Below are 19483 nucleotides of genomic sequence, written 5' to 3' on the forward strand. Positions count from 1 at the left end.
CAAAACAACATTTGTTGTTAAGTGCAACCAAATACTATTTTACAGGCTGAAATGGGTATGAACCCTTCTTCTTCTAATTTGAGCTTCTATATTGTTTAGATGTTTTTTGTCAGCTCTATAGCTCTTCTTGATTTCTTCTCATTTCATGCATCATCTGCTATTCATTCCCATTTCCAAGTCTTGTCAATCACCTTTAAAGCGCTCTAAATAGAAATGAAAGGTAAAAGTTTGGCAGCTAAAGGCTGCAGGTGAATCAAAGAGCACCAAAAACTGATCCCCAACTCCACCGACACATGGATGTTTTCCACATTCACGCCACAACAATGTAAGAATACTTTAATGATTTCACATGGTTTACACTACACAAAGTTAATCTTCAACATTTCACAGCAGGACGTAGCGAAGACGTGGGCACCAGCCATGCAGAGCAAATATAGGTTTATTCAGAGGGAGCTGAGAGTACAGATGACCCTGGCAGCTAAAATGGGTGTTGAACTACAAGCATCCATTACTGCGCGGGTGGGGGTGGGGGTGGGGGGTATTTACAGTGAGGATGAAAGCAAAGATGTTTGGGTTAATGATGGTCAGCTGTGCCTCTGACAGATGAAGGTCGTCTGTGAATTTGGAGGTTGTTCAGTGGAAAAGCACTCCTCACAAACCTTGTAACATATTAACAAATGCAGCTTTGATGAACATTACGTGGAATAACTTTCAACTGAGACACTGATTCCAGCTAAAATGACCCAGGCTCACTGATTTACTGCGTTGCAATCACACAAACAAACTAAAAGCGGAAGCGTCTGATTGTGTAACAGCTGAATCAGTACAGTAAAAGTTTGAGTTGCGGGAATAAAAGCGGGAAGATTGCTTTGCTTTTTCCTGATGATGGACGCTATTTGGAACATGTAGAAATTTTTAAAAATTAGTTGTGTAACTTTTTATGTGCATTAAACCAATTAAATTGTTCTGACTCAGTAACTTAAAGTTTTTTTTTAAATTATTTCCATGACATGTTGTAGTCCCCCCCCCCGTAACATGGTTTTATTTCAAGCGAGATATTATTTTTATAATTAAAAAATTCATTTATATTTTATTTATTTAGCGTAATATATAGAAGCTTGAAACTCACTAGAGAAATTTGCTGTCAGTTAAAGAAATTTGGGTTAGTGTCTCAAAATTGTGACTTCATACAAGTTACATGTGATAGAATTTCAAATAATGTCAAAAATTCAAGTTGGGCATTTTGAAATTCTCAGTATTTCAGAATAATCAAAATTTTCACATAAACTGAACTTTTAAGAAAATAACAAAGTTTTGACAAATTTTCTGGCAATTTTTGTTTCAACTTAAATTTTTTCCATTGGCAGAAAGTTTCCATAGTAACCGTTCAAATTTCAATATAATACATTTCATATCAGTTTACAATTCCACTCTTTAATTTCTAATTATATTTTATGGTGTTTAAACAAAAATCTAACAATATAGCCCAAAAATAATATTATGAAATAAAGTCACCTTAATTTTTTTTTAATTACATAATCATTTATTGGTTCATTTATATCACTTACACAGATAATTCACTTTATAAGTTTTTTTTTTAATTCACTTACCACTGAACAGTTTGGGGCTCTGTACCTTCACTTACACCTGAATTTGTCTATAGAGGGATATGTTAGAATAAGTGTAGTGCAAATTGCTCATGCTTGGCTAAAAAGCACAAGCAAAGGGTAATATTAAAAATCAGAGCATTTAAAGCTGGAACATGGCATGGGGACAAACACAATGGTTAAGTCAGTGTGCACACAGTCTAAGAACGTGGGGAAAAATGGGTTTGGATGATTTGCAAAGACGTCAGTTATGCACGTTGATCAAGATTGCTATGAACGAATGATTCACATTTCACAACAACATCAGTATCTGCACACATGAATACAGCTGGGATGTCCAGGGGGGCACTTCAGGGTCACATTACAGTCAGACTAAGGTCAAGGTTCACAATTACATCTATGATTTATACATTTACGATTAAACAACAACAGCATACAGAGAAATATACAATATATACATAATAACTTCACTATTGGACAAAAATGGGATTCATCCCGCCTGAATGTGTCAGCCTGACTTTAAAACTTTCAGATATTCCTGTTTAAATTCTCCCACTGAGAAGTGCAGACAATGCTGCCCCACAGTGGCAGACTAAAGTAATACAAATGTCATATGGACGCACATGCACCAGAACCAGGCAACATGCTTAAATGATATTAATGTTACATTACAGCCACATGGAAACAGACCACTAACACATGTCCATCACTGAAGACACAAACAGCCACAGCAGAGGAGCGTGTACGAATGTTTGGTCAGCTGAGTGAGGGTAGAATAATAGGATAAAGAAAAGGACGCTGACGTGGACAGAAGGCACTTTGGAAAGATAAGGAGTCCCACAGTTACAGTAATAATAACAGTAAAACAAAATAAATAGATAAATAAAATCAGCATCTCTGAATTGCAAATGTGTGAATCTTGAAGTGAAAAACAAAAGGATTAAATAATTATTTCACATAAATTAGAGGCGAAAGATGGTTAGCTTAGCATAAAGCCACAAATCATTGTTATATCTACCTTTTTGCATCGATAAATAACTTGATATGATCTTCAGTGAGCTGACGAGAGGAGCTGGAAGGCGGTTTGCCATGTTTGGTCAACACCAGGCTTCCTGTTTCTCTCTGTAATTCTCGTTTCTGTAGCTAAGTTAACCCAATCATAACCCAATCACTGCTGTTGCTGCGACTTCATATTTAATTTACAGCTTTGAGAATGGATTCATTGAGTAAGGTTGTAACTGTGGTTGTTACCACCGTCTGTAACTGCTGCTCGAGCTAGCGTGACATAAAGGAAGCGGATGCCTGTGCAGCTTCTTTAGGAAGTTCTATCATTTATGCTTATTTCACTGCAAAAATTGAAATCATTGTCGTTTTAAAGAAAAATATAGTTGTTGGTTGATGATGTCACCTATAATCTAAGCCAGGTTAGCTCTTTTGTGTTACAATAAGAAGAACAAAAGATGTGCTAGCAGATCCAAAAGTTAGCTTTTTAGCCAAATGCTAAGTGAAGCGATGCACCCCGTTTACTAAAACCCAGTAATTGGTTTGCAGTGTTAATTGTTGCGTGTACCATCTTTGTGCGCACTGCTCTAAAGAGAATGCATGGGAAAATATTGCAATAAAGTTTTGTTTAAATGTAAATTTTATCAAACAGTTTTTGTGTATTTACAGAAAAAAAAATGCACAATAAAGTTTCGAGGAATAAAAACTGACCTAAAGCCACCTGAACAGCAGATTAAAGCACAATGAATTCTTATTGCCATTAATGCTGTTAGATAGGTTGCTTGACTTCTTCCTATAATAAATATGGTCACTGAGAAACACAGAATAAACAGCATATAGGATACGTAACATACACGTCACTGGTGTAATACATAAATCCAGTGTATCTGAGGCTGTTCGAGGCTTATACTGGATGGTTTATTCCTTTAGTTTACGTCACAGACAGATCTACCAGGTCACAGACACATGACTATTATAAATATTAAAGTAACGATGGCCTTATTATTGCTGATCCAGCACACGGTGCAGATGGAAGGGTTTTGCTACAGGTATGGCACAGCTCAGTACAGCAGGTCGTGTTGTTTTTCAGCAGCGCACCACACAAAAGCAGCAGGAAATTTAAAAAAAGAAAAAAGAGCCAGCGGGAAAGTCGGATAGAGCGACGTGGAGCTGGAAGGAAACGGCTGATGTGTTGCTGTGTGCTGTCAGATTGTCACGTGGAGGCTTTGAGATGCAGCCAGTCACTCTCAAACTCACTCTGCTGCCATTCTCTCTATGTGCTCAGTCAGCAGCTTGTACTGTTCTGCAGAGGGACAAAATACATGCGTTGTTCTTCCACACGTAACAGGAGCCACTTTTTAATTATTTACACACAGTATTATGATCACCGACAGACCAGCTGTGCATACAATGAAAATAAAAATATGAGATGGCATTTGGGTATTTTCTGATTACTGAACAACAATTCAAAAGTTTCTATCAGAAGACAACAGAAAAAAAATCCTTATCTTGAATTTTTAAATGATAATTTCAACTTTTAAATAACTGCCTTTTATTATCCTTATATATGAAAACATTGATCCATGAATACAAGAAAACTGGACCAATCCAAGGCTACTTCATGCTTTACCTTCATTCAGGTTCCCAATAACTGCCTGCTTCTTCAGGAAGTCATTGCAGAGCTTCCTACTCAGACCAAACGCCAGCATGTTGTGAGTGAACGTCCTGAAAATACACATAGCAGCAACATCGTCTCAGTACAAGAGGAAAATATCACAAACACACAACAAATATTGTGCAGTCGTTGGCACATCCTCAGGGTTGTCACAATAACCGTGTTTTACAGTAACTATACGACTGAAACAACTCAGTAATAGCATTACAGATATTATAGATTACACATGTAATATTATAGTATACATGATAATGGTGAAACAAAAATCTGCTATTGGGACACACCAATACGCCCAGCTGCAGAGGTTTTGTAGCCACCTATCACCTTTTATTAATCATTTTCATGACTGTGGACTTATGTAGGACTACAGTAATGGGCCCCACCTTTTAATCTGTATTTAATCAGTTTTGCATTTAATCTGCAATACTGTCTGCATTAACAGACATTGCAACACGTGCGTGGCTCTGTAACACCACTGTTACCACTGATGCAACAAGTCAGTTTGTGAAATTTCTGCCATGCACACATTTCACGATCAGCTGTAAATGATGTTACTGCAAAGCGGAAGCATTTAGGAACCACAGCCGCTCGGCCATCAGTCGTCACGTCATGTAAAGTTACTGAGGGGGGGTCTGAGTGCTGAAGTACATAATCTGCATTAACATCAGCGCTTAAAATGTGTGCCGGGAGCTTCGTGACGGGGGTTTCATGGCTGAGCAGTGAGCCTCACATGAGTGTTGTAAACATGGAAAAACACTTCTCAGTCTGACGGATGAGTCAGGGTTTGACCAATGCCAGGAGAACGTTACAAAAAAAAAGGCAAAAAAAAAGGCGGTATAGCTACATTTAATGTAATTTTTTTTTTTTTTTACATAAACTACAAAAGTGTGATTTATACATCAAAGCTTATTGTAGAGGTTCAGAAGTCATGACCACTTGTGTGCTGGTTCAGCATTAGTCATGTATCTACATGTGAGGTGCTACTGCGTGCCCACATGAGCAACAGAAAGGTGACTGAAACCATCTCTGTAATAATCAAAGTATTTGTTTTTTGAGACACTAAAAAGATGTTCAGATTATTTTATTAATTACCACTTATTATCTTATCACCTGTGTTTTGTTACCATTTTATTACCTCCACCTAGGAGGTTATGTTTTGGTTTGTCATTCGGTCTGCACCATCTGATTTTACTGCACTGCAAACTTCTTAAAGTATGTTTAAAAAAATGAATATACAGGAAATAAAAAACTATTCCCTTCAAAGTAAATATTGCCCAGAGAGCGAGCTGCCTTGGCGGGCGTTCGCGCTCCTTGTTAGTATTTCTTTCTATTACTACGTGGAAATCACAGAGGTGTTTTGGTTACCCCAGCTGGCCAAAGGCGATGTTCTCATCGATTTTGTAGCTGTCCTTCTTCTCCTCATCAGTCATGTGACACCACTTCTCCCTGCAGCAAAAACACAGTCGCAGTCAGACTTCAGTTCCACTCGACCTTCAGCTCGTCCACAGGAACAGGTCAGGGGTGGGTGTCGCACAAATATCGCTGACAGGCAGCACTAGCATCCAGCAAGGTTTCTTTACACAGAATATTGTGATTTTTTTAAACTATATTGTGAAAAGCCAAGAAAAACCAAACAAGCATGACATCCAACCCTGTGACTGTCACTTTCATTTCATTACACATATAAGACACGAAAGAGCACATTAACCAGCCATCAGCAAAAAGACACAACAACAAATGATTCATTCACAAAGAATCATCATTGTCAAGACATGAAAAGCACTGATTTGGACTTTACTGCTGCAAAACAAATATTTATGAATCTGGAAATGTTTCCAGATTATTATTGTCTGAGGTCTTTGATGTGAGTCCATGTTCATTTTCTCGTGTATGTTGTTATGTCGATGATGCAGCTTTACATAGCTGTGTGCTCCGTTTGTCTCTTATAATTTACATTTTACAGTTTTGACTCATTAGGCATTTGTCCTGAATTTGAATTAAATCTTTTATAACGCTTGAAAAAGAAGAAAACATGCCGTCATCTGTCTTTGAAGCAACATGCCACAAACTCCCCGAATAATGAAATCTTATCTGAGTCTGTCCTGGAAAAACAAAATCAGAACTATAAGTTGAAAATGATTTTCATGACTTCTGTCACACACAGACGGCTATGTGTGAATATTTTTTATGCACTTATTATTATATCCATTGCTAATATCATTCGTTATATATTTGTCAAGGCAGAAATGAAAGAAAACATGTCACCAAAGATCAAACATGTTACATTTTTTACATTTTTAATTCTTATTTTTACACATCTATATTTAGATGTAATCAGTCTGCAGTGTAAGTACAAAAGCAAGCACACACACTGATTTTTAAAAAAGGCAGGAGAGGGGAACATGCAGATGGAGTCAGAGGAAAAAAATGCAAGCAGATTAATGGTGTGAACATGCAGTGAGCTGTGAAGAGGCAGAGAGCATCTCCAGACTGCAGTGGATCTGCTGCTATCTATAAATACCATCCCAGACATTATACAAGCCCTCTTTGCACATTCCGGATATTAACTGTGGGTGTGATGCTCGTCAGAGGTAGGCACAAAAATCACTTCAACTGCAGCGTGACGGAGCTGCGCCCGACAGCCCCGACATGCCAACAGACGTCGAAGAAAGAAAGAAGAAAAAAAATTATCTTCACAAGCAATGCAACATCTCATCTCACCGTGCTCTGATTATGCAGATATCCACATAGCACAGCCTCACATTACACTCTGGTCATCAGTCTGGGGATTTACTAACAGAGGCTCTCCTCTCACGGTTCACCGGAGCACATGTGACAAATCAGACCCGGGGCGACCGCCAGACCTCGAGACTCAAGTTCTGACATCCATCGGACATTTTTGGGGTTTTTAGCACAGATTCCTACAGATTTCCATCTTTATTCACCCAACAGAACATCTGGCGAGCACGGCTGTCGTGCAGTGAAATTGGAGGTCGTCTGTTTTGGTGACTATGGAGTCAGAGTGTCACCATAGTAATCTGTCTGGCACAAATCAGTGACGCATTTTAAAAAGCTGTAAAGTTCACAATGCCAGGTGTCCACACCGCCCACCGCCCGGTGGTGTGACAACAATACTCCATCAGCCTTTTACGGCTGGGGGTAAAGACTGTTAATGGTTGTAATACTCATGAAACAGAAGTCATTTTTGTTGCTGTGGATGTTTGAGCTGTCAGCGCTCATACTCATTCATCCAAATCATGGATGGATTTGTGAAGTCACCGCTTCCTATGAGAAATAGGTATGAGAAATGAAGCTACTCAGTGAGTTCACAGTTCCTTTGAATTATTAACCAGATGAGGTGGTTCTCACAAGCTGCCCCTCAGCAGGTTTCCTGACCTTGGCCAATCAGAAGAATGTGGATTTTAAGGTCCCTATTTCAACTTAAGGGGATAGCTTAGCTTCGCTGACAGTGAATCAACCACAAATAACGTAAAGAGAGACAACACCAAAGCAAAAAGAAGCATTTTTTCTGCTCTAAACTTTAAGCTACAAAGACTGAAGGGGGGGGGGGAGTTAACTTTTAATACCAAGCACAGCAAACAACAGGGGAAAAGTACTTGACTTTTAGCTAGCAAGGAAGCTATAAAGCAGCCAGACCTCAGTCCAGCAGAGCGCCTTCGGGACGTGGTGGAACAGGAGATTCATATCACTGCAGCCAACAAATCTGCAGCAACTCTGTGATGCTGACGTGTCAACATGAACAAAATCTCTTCCATGAAGAATTACGGCAGCTCAACAGGGGCCCGACCTGCTACTAACAAGGTATCCCTAATAAAGTGGCCCTCTGAGTGTAGTTTGGCTTCTGTTTTGTATATTAACAAGAAGTGGTATGTACCACGCAAAGTGCAGTATGGCAGCAGCAGAGACCTATGTAAAGACCTATGTCATTCAGATTGACATTCTCAAAGCTCTCTGTCCCCTTCAGGTTTAGTCATCATGAAGATCTGCCCTTTGCCTTCTCCTCCACCTAAACTTTGATTTTTGCTTGTTTTTTTTTGTTTTTTTGGAGAAACAGAGGGACAGACCTCACATCTTTCTCTTCATCCTGCGTTCCCCTGCCCGGCAGCAAGGCACAAGGAGACAAAGGGTTAAAGTCAGCATGCAGAAAAAGAGAGAACAATAGCAGCTTTTAGAGAGGGAGAAGGAGAGGAGAGCAGACAGGTGGAGAAAACAGAGGAAGGAAAGGGGGAGAAAGAAGAGAGAGGAGAGAAAAGGAGAAAACAGGTGAAGAGGGGGCTAGAGGCAACAGTACCAAATATTTCATTTAGACAGGAAGTGACAAAGCAATAGGTGCTCCTTTAAACTCTAGAGATTCATATTTCCATCATTTACACAAAGTTAGCTAGTATTAAACAGACTCACCTCGTGGTCGGAGATCTTTTCTTCCTCTCACAATGGACAGCATCAAAAAAGGCAGCGTTCCAAAATCTCAGCGTGTGCCTGACAGACAGAACATGGACACGTTTCAGGCTTCACGCCTCCACCGCTTCACCAAACAGCCAGAAATAACCGTCACTTCTCCAGGCACAAAGAGGCTCTGGTATGATTCATACTGCAATGCTAACCATTTCTAACATCTGCAGTTCCCAACGCGCCAGTAATGACTCAGTGAAATTGGGGGGGTGGGGGGGCAACAATGTGTAAAAGCTGCTTTTTGAAATTAAGCAGTAAACCAAACAGAGCTCCTTTTTGTGTCGTGCCACTGATTTAAAATGTTACCTTTTTGTTTCTCATCACTTTCAGTTCAATATTGTTACTTTTTAATTTATAATAATTTATGTTAGATGATCACTTTATGACATTTTGAACAATGACTGTGAATTAATGTTGTTTTTCATCTCCTAATGTCATATAGTTCATGCCATAATACCACTTACCACATTTTTCATTTATACAGTTTTCACTGGACTCTGTGCAGTTCTGTGACAAACTCAGCGATTCATAATTTTGGCGCACTTTTCCACAGTGTTCATTTATGCACAGCTAAAGGTTCCGCTGAGGTCTGGACCATTGCAGCATCGTCATTCTTTCCTTTTTCAGTTGTTTTGTTGGAAACGAGGTTTTGTGCGTGGGATCATTGTCCTGTTTCATGACCCAGTTTGGGTCGAGCTTTAGCTGTAGCACAGACGGCCTCACATCTGACTCCAGAGGACGGCCAGTACTGTCAAGAACTTTAACATTAAACATGCTAACTGAGGCCTGCAGAGTCTGAGATGGAGCTTTAGGCTTTTTGCATTTTCTCTGAGTGATACACGGTCATTCTTTGGGGTGAATTTCCTGACGTTCCCGACCAGCAAACCACCCAAACCTCTGCTTTTATAGAGGTGCTCACACTTGCTGATGATCAGTTCATCAGGTGCATTTGATTAGCATCACCTGGCTGCTACTTACCCTCTTAATTCACAGAACTCAGTGTATTCTAGTTTTCCCTTAATTGAGTCCCGTGAAAAGTTTCTTCCTCACATGACGTGATTCTTACCAGATAGGTTGCTGCTTCAGGTGAGTGTACAGGTACACCTTTTCCCCTTTCTTTTCCTCTGGAGCGCCTGACACTGAAGAGGAGGATGAAATATAACAGGCAGTGATGGACTCAGGTTCATTTCTAGAATATTCTTAAAAAAAAGTAAGAGCACTGGAGCAGCAAAGTGAAATAAAAAATGATTTCTGAGCTACGATACCTGGTGATTTAGGCTTCGTCTCCCCCGGATTTTCCCCATCGCTACAAAACAGATTGTAAGAGTGAGGAATACAGTGACATGCAAAAGTGTTAATGAACAGACTCAAAGGAGGAGGTGCATATGCTCACTCAGACTTGGGAGCCACTGAGCTTCTCAACTTGCTCTCCAGGCCCCCAAAGAAGCCTTTGACGTCAGTCTTGGACGTGTGTTTAAGGAGGCGCTCGGCAGCGTCCTTCTTCCCTGTCAGCCAGGTGTTAGCCTTGTTGAGATAAGAGTCCAGACCAGCTGGAGCACCACCGCGATCCAACAGCTCCGAGGGAGATGGCTGAGACTTTCCTGAGAAGAAAAGTCCAAAATGCTGAGTGCTAACGTTGCCTAACAGCATCTCCCAGCAGCTACCTGTTTTGCACCGTCTGAGGTGGGGGGTTATTTTCACAGGTGTTCACTGAAGTACTTAAAAAAAAATAGGCCCGTGTGAGATTTAATGAAGTGAATGCTTCACTTTAGCCCAGCAGCAACTCAGTGAGCTGGAAACAAAAACAGTCATTAGTCTGTAAGATTGTGTTCACAACACAAAAGTGGAAACATGCTGTTACTCTGTGTTAAATCAGGGCTCTCTGCAGTCTGCAGCAGACCTTTGTGTGTCACTTTGCGCCGGAGTGCAAGTTGTTATAAGCAGAAAAAAATATTTAACTTAGCAGACGTGCCTGCAGACTCGCTGATGCAATGCACTGTGTCACAGTGGTGTACTAATCACTCAGTGCTTCCTGCTTGCACAAGCACAAACACTACCTTTATTTGTGATGCTGCTGCAAGAGAAACCACAGAGCCAAACCCTGCTGGTAACATTCCCTGAATCAGCACTGAGGTGTCTTGTTTTTATAAAACAGACACAAACACAGATGTCTGTCTTTTGCACTTTTGCAGCTAAAAGTTGGAAAAGAAAAGCCTTTAATTTGGGCTACAGAGGCTCAGCAGCACGCAGCGTTTCTCTTAAAAAGCAACACTTTACAGTTGCTCTGTGGTGGCGTTCAGAGTGTTTTCAAGAACTTCAGCTGATCTTACCAACGTAGTAATAAGTGAAGCACATGGTCATGAGGTTTTTTGCTGGGCTGTAGTCGTCCATCTGGTAACACCTGCAACAGAAAAACAAAACAAAAAAACACAGCATTTCTTTAGATGAAATAATGACTTTGGTGGAAAATATACGAATTAAATATTATGTAAAGTATGCAGAAGTATATTTTTAGCACCCTTTGTCTGTTTCTGTGGAATTTAAGCAAAAACCACTCAATGCTGAATTTTCTGAAACTTGTTGGAGACGTAAACAACTGAAGATGCATTTACTGCATTGGGTGTGTGTTTGAGGTCATGTTCATGCAGAAAATCTTCAGAGATCCTGGAGAATTATTGCTCAACACCACTTTAATGATCCCAAAAAGGTCGGACTCGTTGGAAGTAAAAAGTAAAGAAAAGAGGAGCAGCTCTTTCTGCACATTACTGCAATTAAAAGTTTTTACTTCTTTTTGTTTTGTGGCACAGTTCAATTTTCTAATATTACCGTATTTACTTAAAGTTCCTTTTAATGTCAGAATGTAATGTTCTTGACAGATTTATCTGATCTTTTATATAATCTGCACAATATAGTCATTTGTGTAATCTGTGACTGATTATTAACAACTGAATAATCTTCAAATTACCTTGAAAATGCACATAGAAGAATAAAAACCTCGAGCTAACGAGAGCATCGCGTTTGGTTCAGTTGGAGCAGCATTTGCAAGACGCAGCTTTGATTCCAGCTCTGCTAAAAACTTATAATGTCACATGACCACTTATTCAAAATGACGGCTCAAGTTCGCAGTAAAAAAGTTACAGTTGGACCGTATTTACTTACTCAAATAGCACAACTGCAAAAGACTGCACGAGTCTGTAGAAGGTGGCCTCGCTCACACATTTGGAGTGGCAGCGCTGTGAACACAGTACAAGTACATGTCACTGCAAGGACACATAACATTTCAGGAGAATATAACACCTGCACTTCTTTCTTCACATGTATCAGAGTGATTGTTTTCCCATCACACGACAAACAAGAAAACAATCGAAAACACATCTCGCCCTTTTTCAGCTAATGCCGTATTCGCCAGATTCCCTCCTTGATTAAACCACAGTGTGTGGCTTTTCAGGAAATGACTGAGCCTTGAGCTATGAGCTTGTGAGATGCTTTTAAAGACTTTTCTCTTTGTAACAGCCAGTGGGCTCAATGTTGCAAACAGTAAACGAGTCAGAAAGACGATGGTGGTGTTGGTCAGGGTTTGCTGGTGGAATTTGTGGAAAGAGGAAAACAAATACAAAACAACAGACTTATCTCTGTGGCCACCGCTCAGCCGTTTCCTGTTGATGTGAGAACATCGAGAAGGCCAGAAGGAGCTGAGGATGCACAGTGTAAAATCTACACATGATGGTTTTATCAGCAGTTCCCAATTTTATTCCAAGTTTATCATTTGTTAGAACACTCGTTTGTTTTTGACTCGAAACTAACCCGACGGGTCAGCAGCATCTGTCATTTAGGACTCAGGCACGCTGTCTGCATGTAAAGACAGGTAAGAGAGAGGAGACTAGAACAAAAAAGAAGAAGAAGTGCAAATGACTTCTTTAGTGAACTCTGATGGAAATTTGCTACAACTGGTAAACAAACCCTTCACTGTGTCTCAGCTCTAAAGCGTTTGATGACTACCACGTCGGGCTGGAACCAATTATTTCATTTAATCTGCTGATTATTGTTTGGATTAACCATTTAGTCCATGAACTGTTTCCAATGCTTTGTTCTCGTTTGTGTCATTTTGTTTGTTTAAGAAAGCAAACCCAGAGATACACCAGCCTCTGGAACATTTATCAGGAGGGGATCAGGGGCCTTTCCAGAGACGCCGAGCCCATTCAGCTGGATATCCAGGAGTCTTCTCAGCTGAGAAGACAGAACAAGTGGCACGTGTCTTAGTATTGAGGACGTGAAGAATGAGAAGCAGAGCTCAAAGTGACAAAACGGGAGGTGGAGAATCTCGACAGAGAACTCCCGAGAGAGAAAAAAGAAAGTGAAAATGATCAATTGAAGGCTGTGGGAGTCGCAGAGTGTCTTCAAGGAAATAAAAGAAAAACATGCAGAAGGTCTCAGAGTCAGAAGAGTGTTCAGCTGAGCTCAGTTTGGAAACAACAAATTTCATCTCGAGATCCAGGAGCTGCAGCAAATGCTCAAGTAAGAAAAAGACTCGAGGAACCGGACAGAAGCCGCAAACCTCAAGACCTTCAATGTGACAGACTGTGACTGACGCTCCGGGAGGGCCGAAGTGACAGGACTGAGGAGGCCCAAACGGTCGGAGAAAAGCTATCAGCTGACAGCAGGGCAAGCTGTGGGAGACAGAAAAAAAGCAGGAAGTAGTAGTCCGAGACATCGTGGAGCTCACGCAGATGCTCAGAAACACATTTGACAGTCCAGGCAGAGAACTACGAAGCCGAGGCTGCGGAGAAACTGCACCGAATGGCTAAAAACAAAATCAGCTGCCAGAGTGAAGACGGCTTCAATCACAGTTACAAACTTCTCATTTGACAAATAAGTAATCAAATCTCAGCACGTTGGTTATGCCTGTGTCTCTACACCAAATTAGTCCATCACAGTGCAGAAATGAAACCTTCAGAGTGTTTTGTTTGAGTTCCTTATAGCTCCTTTTTGCACAATAGAAAGCAGAAAGGTCGCTTTTTGTACAACACAGCAGCAAATGGAAAAAAACCAAAAGAATTTAAAAAGGACACAGAGGCAATGTGCAATAACATGTGACTGTGTGAGTGTGTACTTTCAGTCATTAAAAGGAGAATAATGTAACAAAAACCATCTAAAAACACAAGTTTGAAGTCAGCGCCACTTTAGAATAATATCACAAACCGAATGCTGTTTTTAAATCATCTGCAGCAGCACAGTTTCCACCTCTGCTGAAAGTAGTTTTCCAAAAAGTCCGAATGACAGCAGCAGTCAAAGAGCTCCAACTTCTAAGAGTTTGTTTTCCTTTCCACCTGTTTCCACCTACATTTACCCACAGACAGGAGGAGGCAGAGGAGGCTGACTACACTGCAGCTCCATAGCAGTAATTTTCTCAGTATATTCTGCCATGGTTTACTCTTAATGTCACTTAATACCACCACTAACATGGTGGGTAATTATCTTTATGCCTCTAAAATGAATTTCGATGCTTTGAGGAGAACAAAGCAGGAAATGACCTGCCATTGTTTGGTTGGTTGGTGCTTATAGAGTATTATGGGTATAACGAGGGAGCGTTTGATTTTCTCCGGACTTACCTGAGCGCTGACATACTTGGCAAACCACTCCCTGCCTTTTCCATTCTCTCCACTGCACAACTCTCCAAAACGAGCCTTCTCCTCTTGGTCAAAGTCCTCTCTGTGAAAACATGGGCTGCTGTGAAAAGACACTTTAAAGTCTGCTTTGATGAAAATAAAACAGAGAAATCTGAAAAATACAAAGAAGATGGTTCTGAAGTTTGGACTGACAGACAGACAAAGGCCAAAGATGTAAAAAACAAAAAAGACTGGCAATCACTGATTTTACATCACTGAGCTAACAGCCAGCTCTTACAGGTGATTTCAGAAGATTGCTTATGTTTATTAATGTGAAAGATGTCCCAATGAAACAGCATGGCTTTAACAACGTAGTGAAATTACCTAAAAAGTAGGTAAAAATAGCAGCATTGCAGAGCAGCAAATATCCAACTGCATACTGCACAACATTCAAACTCATCTTGTGTATTCACTGTCTGCCTTCATGATGCACAGCTCGCTTAGTCATGCATTACTGCATTAGCATCTACAGGATGTGGCTCATCATATCTCTAATCCTTTCACTATTATATTAAGGGACAATCAGAAATCCACTAAGAGGGTGATGAAGATAATGAGAGATGACTGGACCGTCCCAGACAAAGGTAAAGAGGGCAAACTGCTGAATCAGAGTTCTAATGGCAAGAAGATTTTACTTTAGGATGAGATGTGTTATGGCATTGACCCACAGAGAGGTCACATGGTGACAGAGAGGTCACATGGTGACCTCTCTGTGGGTCAATGTGCAAAGAGCTCAGTGGTCAATGCTTGAGGGGTCAGAATGAAATATGAAGCTGTCCTGATATTTAGAAGTGACTTTGACCAACCTCACATTTCACTCCATTAGATTTCTTACGTCAGCAGACCAGTGACCCCCGTGACCCTGCCGCAGTGTCATGAGAGGCTCAGCGTGTAAACCATGAACCACGAGCACCAAGGCCACGTGCTAAGCACAGAGGCCACTGTTCAATTTCTTCACTTCTTAAAATATGCTCGAGTGATAACAGCAGAACCACCCATGTGTGTGATACATGTTGATCATATACTGCAAACACTGCTGCTTTAACATAAACGTGCCCATGGCTACATTGAGACACCCTGCTTGGAGTTTGTAACCTCCTCTGTGTTCAAATACCAACGATATCTTTTCCTTATCTGGCTTCCTGGACAGAATTTAGCACTCTGGTAAATGTCGATGCCACCTTCACCCTACAGCTCTTTCCCTGCGTTGATAATTTGGTGGCTTCCATCCAGACCCACACAATGCTCACCAACATCTCTCGCAGGCGCTGTTGGACCGTGCCATCAGCTCCTCTATGACCCGCTTTGGAGTTTCTGTACTGTAATTAACTTCCTGCATGTATTTTCACAACATTTCTAGTTTCATAAAGACAGGCTGTTAGAAACATCCACTAAATCTGTTGTTAAAACACAAACACATACAGACGACATCAGATAAAACCCAACGCGCCTACGGTAGACTCGTCTCCGCGATCGACATGGAGGGCTTACAGACTCTTTGATCCAGACTTCTCCACATTCTTTCTTTCATCATCACAAAACAAGTTTCAAAAATCTAAAGGCGAAAGGCTAACACCTTTTCATCATACCAACTTACATTTTAACAATGCAAGTTAATCCAACGCCCTTTTCAGTAAACACTGTCCGCAGCAACCTCACATGACTCACGCTGCTTTCAAAGCCCACACTTTTGTGTGGAGATCAAAGCACTTCAGCCCAGATCGTCTCACCCTGCCTTGCTGATTTCATGTGGTTCAGATCTGACAGTTCCCTTTCAGCAAAACACAAAAACCCCCAGAAAGTTTCAATAGTCTCAAAGAACGACTGAAACAAACAGCGGATTTCAGGATGATCGTTTCTCTCATCTTTGTCCGTTTTTTCCAGGGATCCCTGTTTGTAATTTCCCACATGTATGGCACAATTCTGATCTGTTTCAAGTCAAGAACATTTCAGTAAGTCAGACCTCTTCTATTTGCAAAACATGATGCAACAAGTATGCCACTGATTCATTCTAAAAAACCCACAATTTTCAAGTTGCATGTTTTCTTACGAATGCCGACGCTGTAAAGACGGTGTATACTTGTGCAGTTTCAAAACTTTGCATCATTTTTCTGTCATTCTGCAAAAACTTATGGGATTACTCCATCATTTACCAACACAGAGAAGCAGACAGTTATTCACGCTCACATTCACAGCTATCACTATTATCCATATCACTAATTAACCTTTAGAATGTGTGAGGAAGCCGGAGCACCTGCAGAGAACACACAACATTTTTCTGTGGCTCTAATGTTTCTCAAACTCAGGCTGTCTTCCAGTCAGCTTCACAATCTCATTTATCAAACAAATGTGAGCTGTCCTTTTTTAAGACTCACTCAAACACAAAAGACCAAAAACAGTTCAAAATGTTGCTTCTTACTTTCCATGAAACACCTTCTCCACATACGTCTTCATGAACTGCCTCCTCTCCACTGTCTCGGCGTCGGCCTCCTCCCCGCTGTGAGCCGACGAAGACGACGACCTTCTTAGTTCCCATTCATTAGAGGGTGGGTCCATGTCATTTTCACTGTCTGCCGACTCTGTAGCATCACTGTCATTGTTTCCCTCCTCTGACTGGTGGTGGGAGTTGGGCTTGGTTGGAGCCATGGGCTCTGGCAGCTGGTGGACTCCTGTGGAAGAAGCTGGCTCTGGGGAGAAAATGTCTGTGTGTCCTTGGTGTTGACCTCCATCTATGTTGAGAGTCTTGGTCTCTGACGGTAGGTCGAAGTCTATTAGGTTGTCCACTGCCACACCCTCCATGGTGGAAAGCCTCTTCTTTGTGACTGTGCAACAGTGGTGTTAAACGGAGCTATTTACTGCTGTGCAGGAACATGAGAGTGCTGGTCCCAGTTTAGGTTTCCACTGAAGCCGCCGGCCTTGCTAGGTTAGGATTCTGCAGATCATTCCACCCCTGAGGGTGCTGACCCTCACAGAGTGAACTCACAAAGCATCTGTGGACCAATGAAAGAGAGAAATCAGCAATATTAGACCATGTTAAAATAGACCGTGTGAACATAATAATTTTAAAAACACGCTTTACAAATGACCTGCAATTCAAACAAATATCACGTGGTTTGATAATGTTAAATACAATTAACAAAGGAATATATTTGGCCAAAAGCTGCAGTTCCTGTTACGTCCACTTGAGGCACTTTGAAAGTGAGCCAGTCCCCACAGATTCCCATTTTAAAGCGCTCACATGAATAATTTTGTTTGCAGTGAATGTGTCCAGTATGTGCGTCTGTGTGTCACATCCAATATACGGATGCAGTTTGTTCACCACGCTAGCTAGTAGGGGTGCAACAATACTAATATCGGTATTGAACCGTTCGATACAGTGCTTTCGGTTCGGTACGCATATGTATCGAACAATACAAAATTTTAATTTATTTTATCAACTTTTCTTCTGACGATGCTGTCTGTGTTGAGCGCTCAGTGGATCTGCGTTTGACTACTCCACCTAGGCTGCACTGTCGAGCGCAGATCCACTGAGCGCAGCGCAAGCTAGCGACACAGAAGCTAAGCTCGTTGCAACATGGCAACTGCCTCAACGCTAGCCGAAATTGAACCTCCCCCACCCTCATTCAGATCTGGCGTTTGGAACTATTTTGGTCTTCATATGAAGTATGACCCTGAAGGTAAGCGCGTCATGGACAAAAGTAAAACAGTATGTCGGATGTGCCACGCAATGCTCAATTACATTGGTGGGAACTAGTGCGTTAGCCCAGTTAGCTCGTTAACGTGTTGACGCTGTCCAGCCCCACACACGGGGCGATCCGCGGTAACTCGTTAACGGAGATTTGCGGCGTTATGGCGTTAATGTCATTTTAACGAGATTAACGCTGACAGCACTAGTGGGAGCACAACGAATATGACTGCACATTTACTCCGACATCATCCTAGTGCAAAGACAAGTGGAAGCAGACAAAAACAACAAGCACGCATGCTACAAACTTTACCCGAGTCATTTAGACAGCCGTTAGCACATGATTCTCCTTATGGGGACCTGATATGTTTAATATGCTGCTGAGAGTATACCCCAGAAGAAGCGTATAGTATAGCTTTTATTTTGGAAAGAGCCATTTCTCTGTAATAAACTCTCTTTTCCAAAGATGAGGGATTTCTCGATCAGATAGATTTTTTTTTATTATTATTTTGTTGTTTCAGCAACATTAAATTTAAAAACTGTACTTTTGAGTTAAAATATATATTTATAATTTTAATAATGACAAATTAAAAAAGCATGAACATTTTTTTGTATCGAAAAAACATCGAACCGTGACACCAAAGTATCGAACCGAACCAAACTGTGAATTTTGTGTATTGTTGCACCCCTACTAGCTAGCATTAGCTGTTAACTTAGCAATCCACACTCATTCCCAAATATGGTCACTTCTAGCTCCAAGAAATGACACATAGTAGCTAAAACATTGAAGCCTCAGCAGGCAGACTGCAAAACCAACGGCCACATCCATCTTTTATATACAGTCTATGCACAAACGTCCTGCTAATACATGGGTTTTATGCTTTATAAAAAATCATGCCATGTGTTACAAACACAAAAAAAATTAAATCTGAGATCTTTTTGTTGCTGGCGTGCTGAAGTTCTTTTTTACAAATGTTCTCAGTAATATAATTTCAGACCAGGTACAAATTCAGAGCATTTACGTGAAATTGATCCCTATACAGACATCGGCATTACTCATTCTGAAGCTTTACTAATAACCTTTCAGTTACTGATTTAGGAATTTCCAGCCACTCCTATTGCAGATCACTTCAAGTTCAGTTCATTTAATGTGATTATCGAGCCCACTACATTGTCTCCTAATGGAGATTTGTCTCTGGCCAGAAAGTCTTTTGAATCTAAAAGATTCAGTTCAATATTTATTAAAAAGCAACATCATGATGATTTGAAAATGGCCTGTATTTGTATAGCGCTTTACTTGGTCCCTAAGGACCCCAAAGCGCTTTACACATCCAGTCATCCGCCCATTCACACACACATTCACACACTGGTGATG

The 19483-nt window shown here is 40.9% G+C and overlaps 1 protein-coding gene across 2 annotated transcripts in view; it reads right to left on the minus strand.

Moving 5' to 3' along the window:
• Positions 1-319: 319 nt before the first annotated feature.
• The window catches only part of kiaa0513 (KIAA0513 ortholog), a 28334-nt gene continuing 9170 nt past the window's right edge, over positions 320-19483 (minus strand). Inside the window, exons 2-13 of one of the 2 annotated variants that reach the window (XM_063477575.1) lie at positions 16843-17413; positions 14367-14466; positions 11917-11990; positions 11088-11158; positions 10151-10358; positions 10023-10063; positions 9824-9896; positions 8707-8784; positions 8370-8399; positions 5650-5730; positions 4240-4334; positions 320-3912 (exon numbers count right to left, since the gene is read on the minus strand). In XM_063477575.1, the coding sequence (XP_063333645.1) occupies positions 3863-3912; positions 4240-4334; positions 5650-5730; positions 8370-8399; positions 8707-8784; positions 9824-9896; positions 10023-10063; positions 10151-10358; positions 11088-11158; positions 11917-11990; positions 14367-14466; positions 16843-17222 (1281 nt within the window). In that variant the 5' untranslated portion in view covers positions 17223-17413 and the 3' untranslated portion in view covers positions 320-3862. The remainder of the gene's footprint in view (positions 3913-4239; positions 4335-5649; positions 5731-8369; positions 8400-8706; positions 8785-9823; positions 9897-10022; positions 10064-10150; positions 10359-11087; positions 11159-11916; positions 11991-14366; positions 14467-16842; positions 17414-19483) is intronic. The other variant, XM_063477576.1, reaches the window with a different exon arrangement.

This window comes from Pelmatolapia mariae, linkage group LG7, assembly GCF_036321145.2.
Source record: "Pelmatolapia mariae isolate MD_Pm_ZW linkage group LG7, Pm_UMD_F_2, whole genome shotgun sequence".
Lineage (NCBI taxonomy): Eukaryota > Metazoa > Chordata > Actinopteri > Cichliformes > Cichlidae > Pelmatolapia > Pelmatolapia mariae.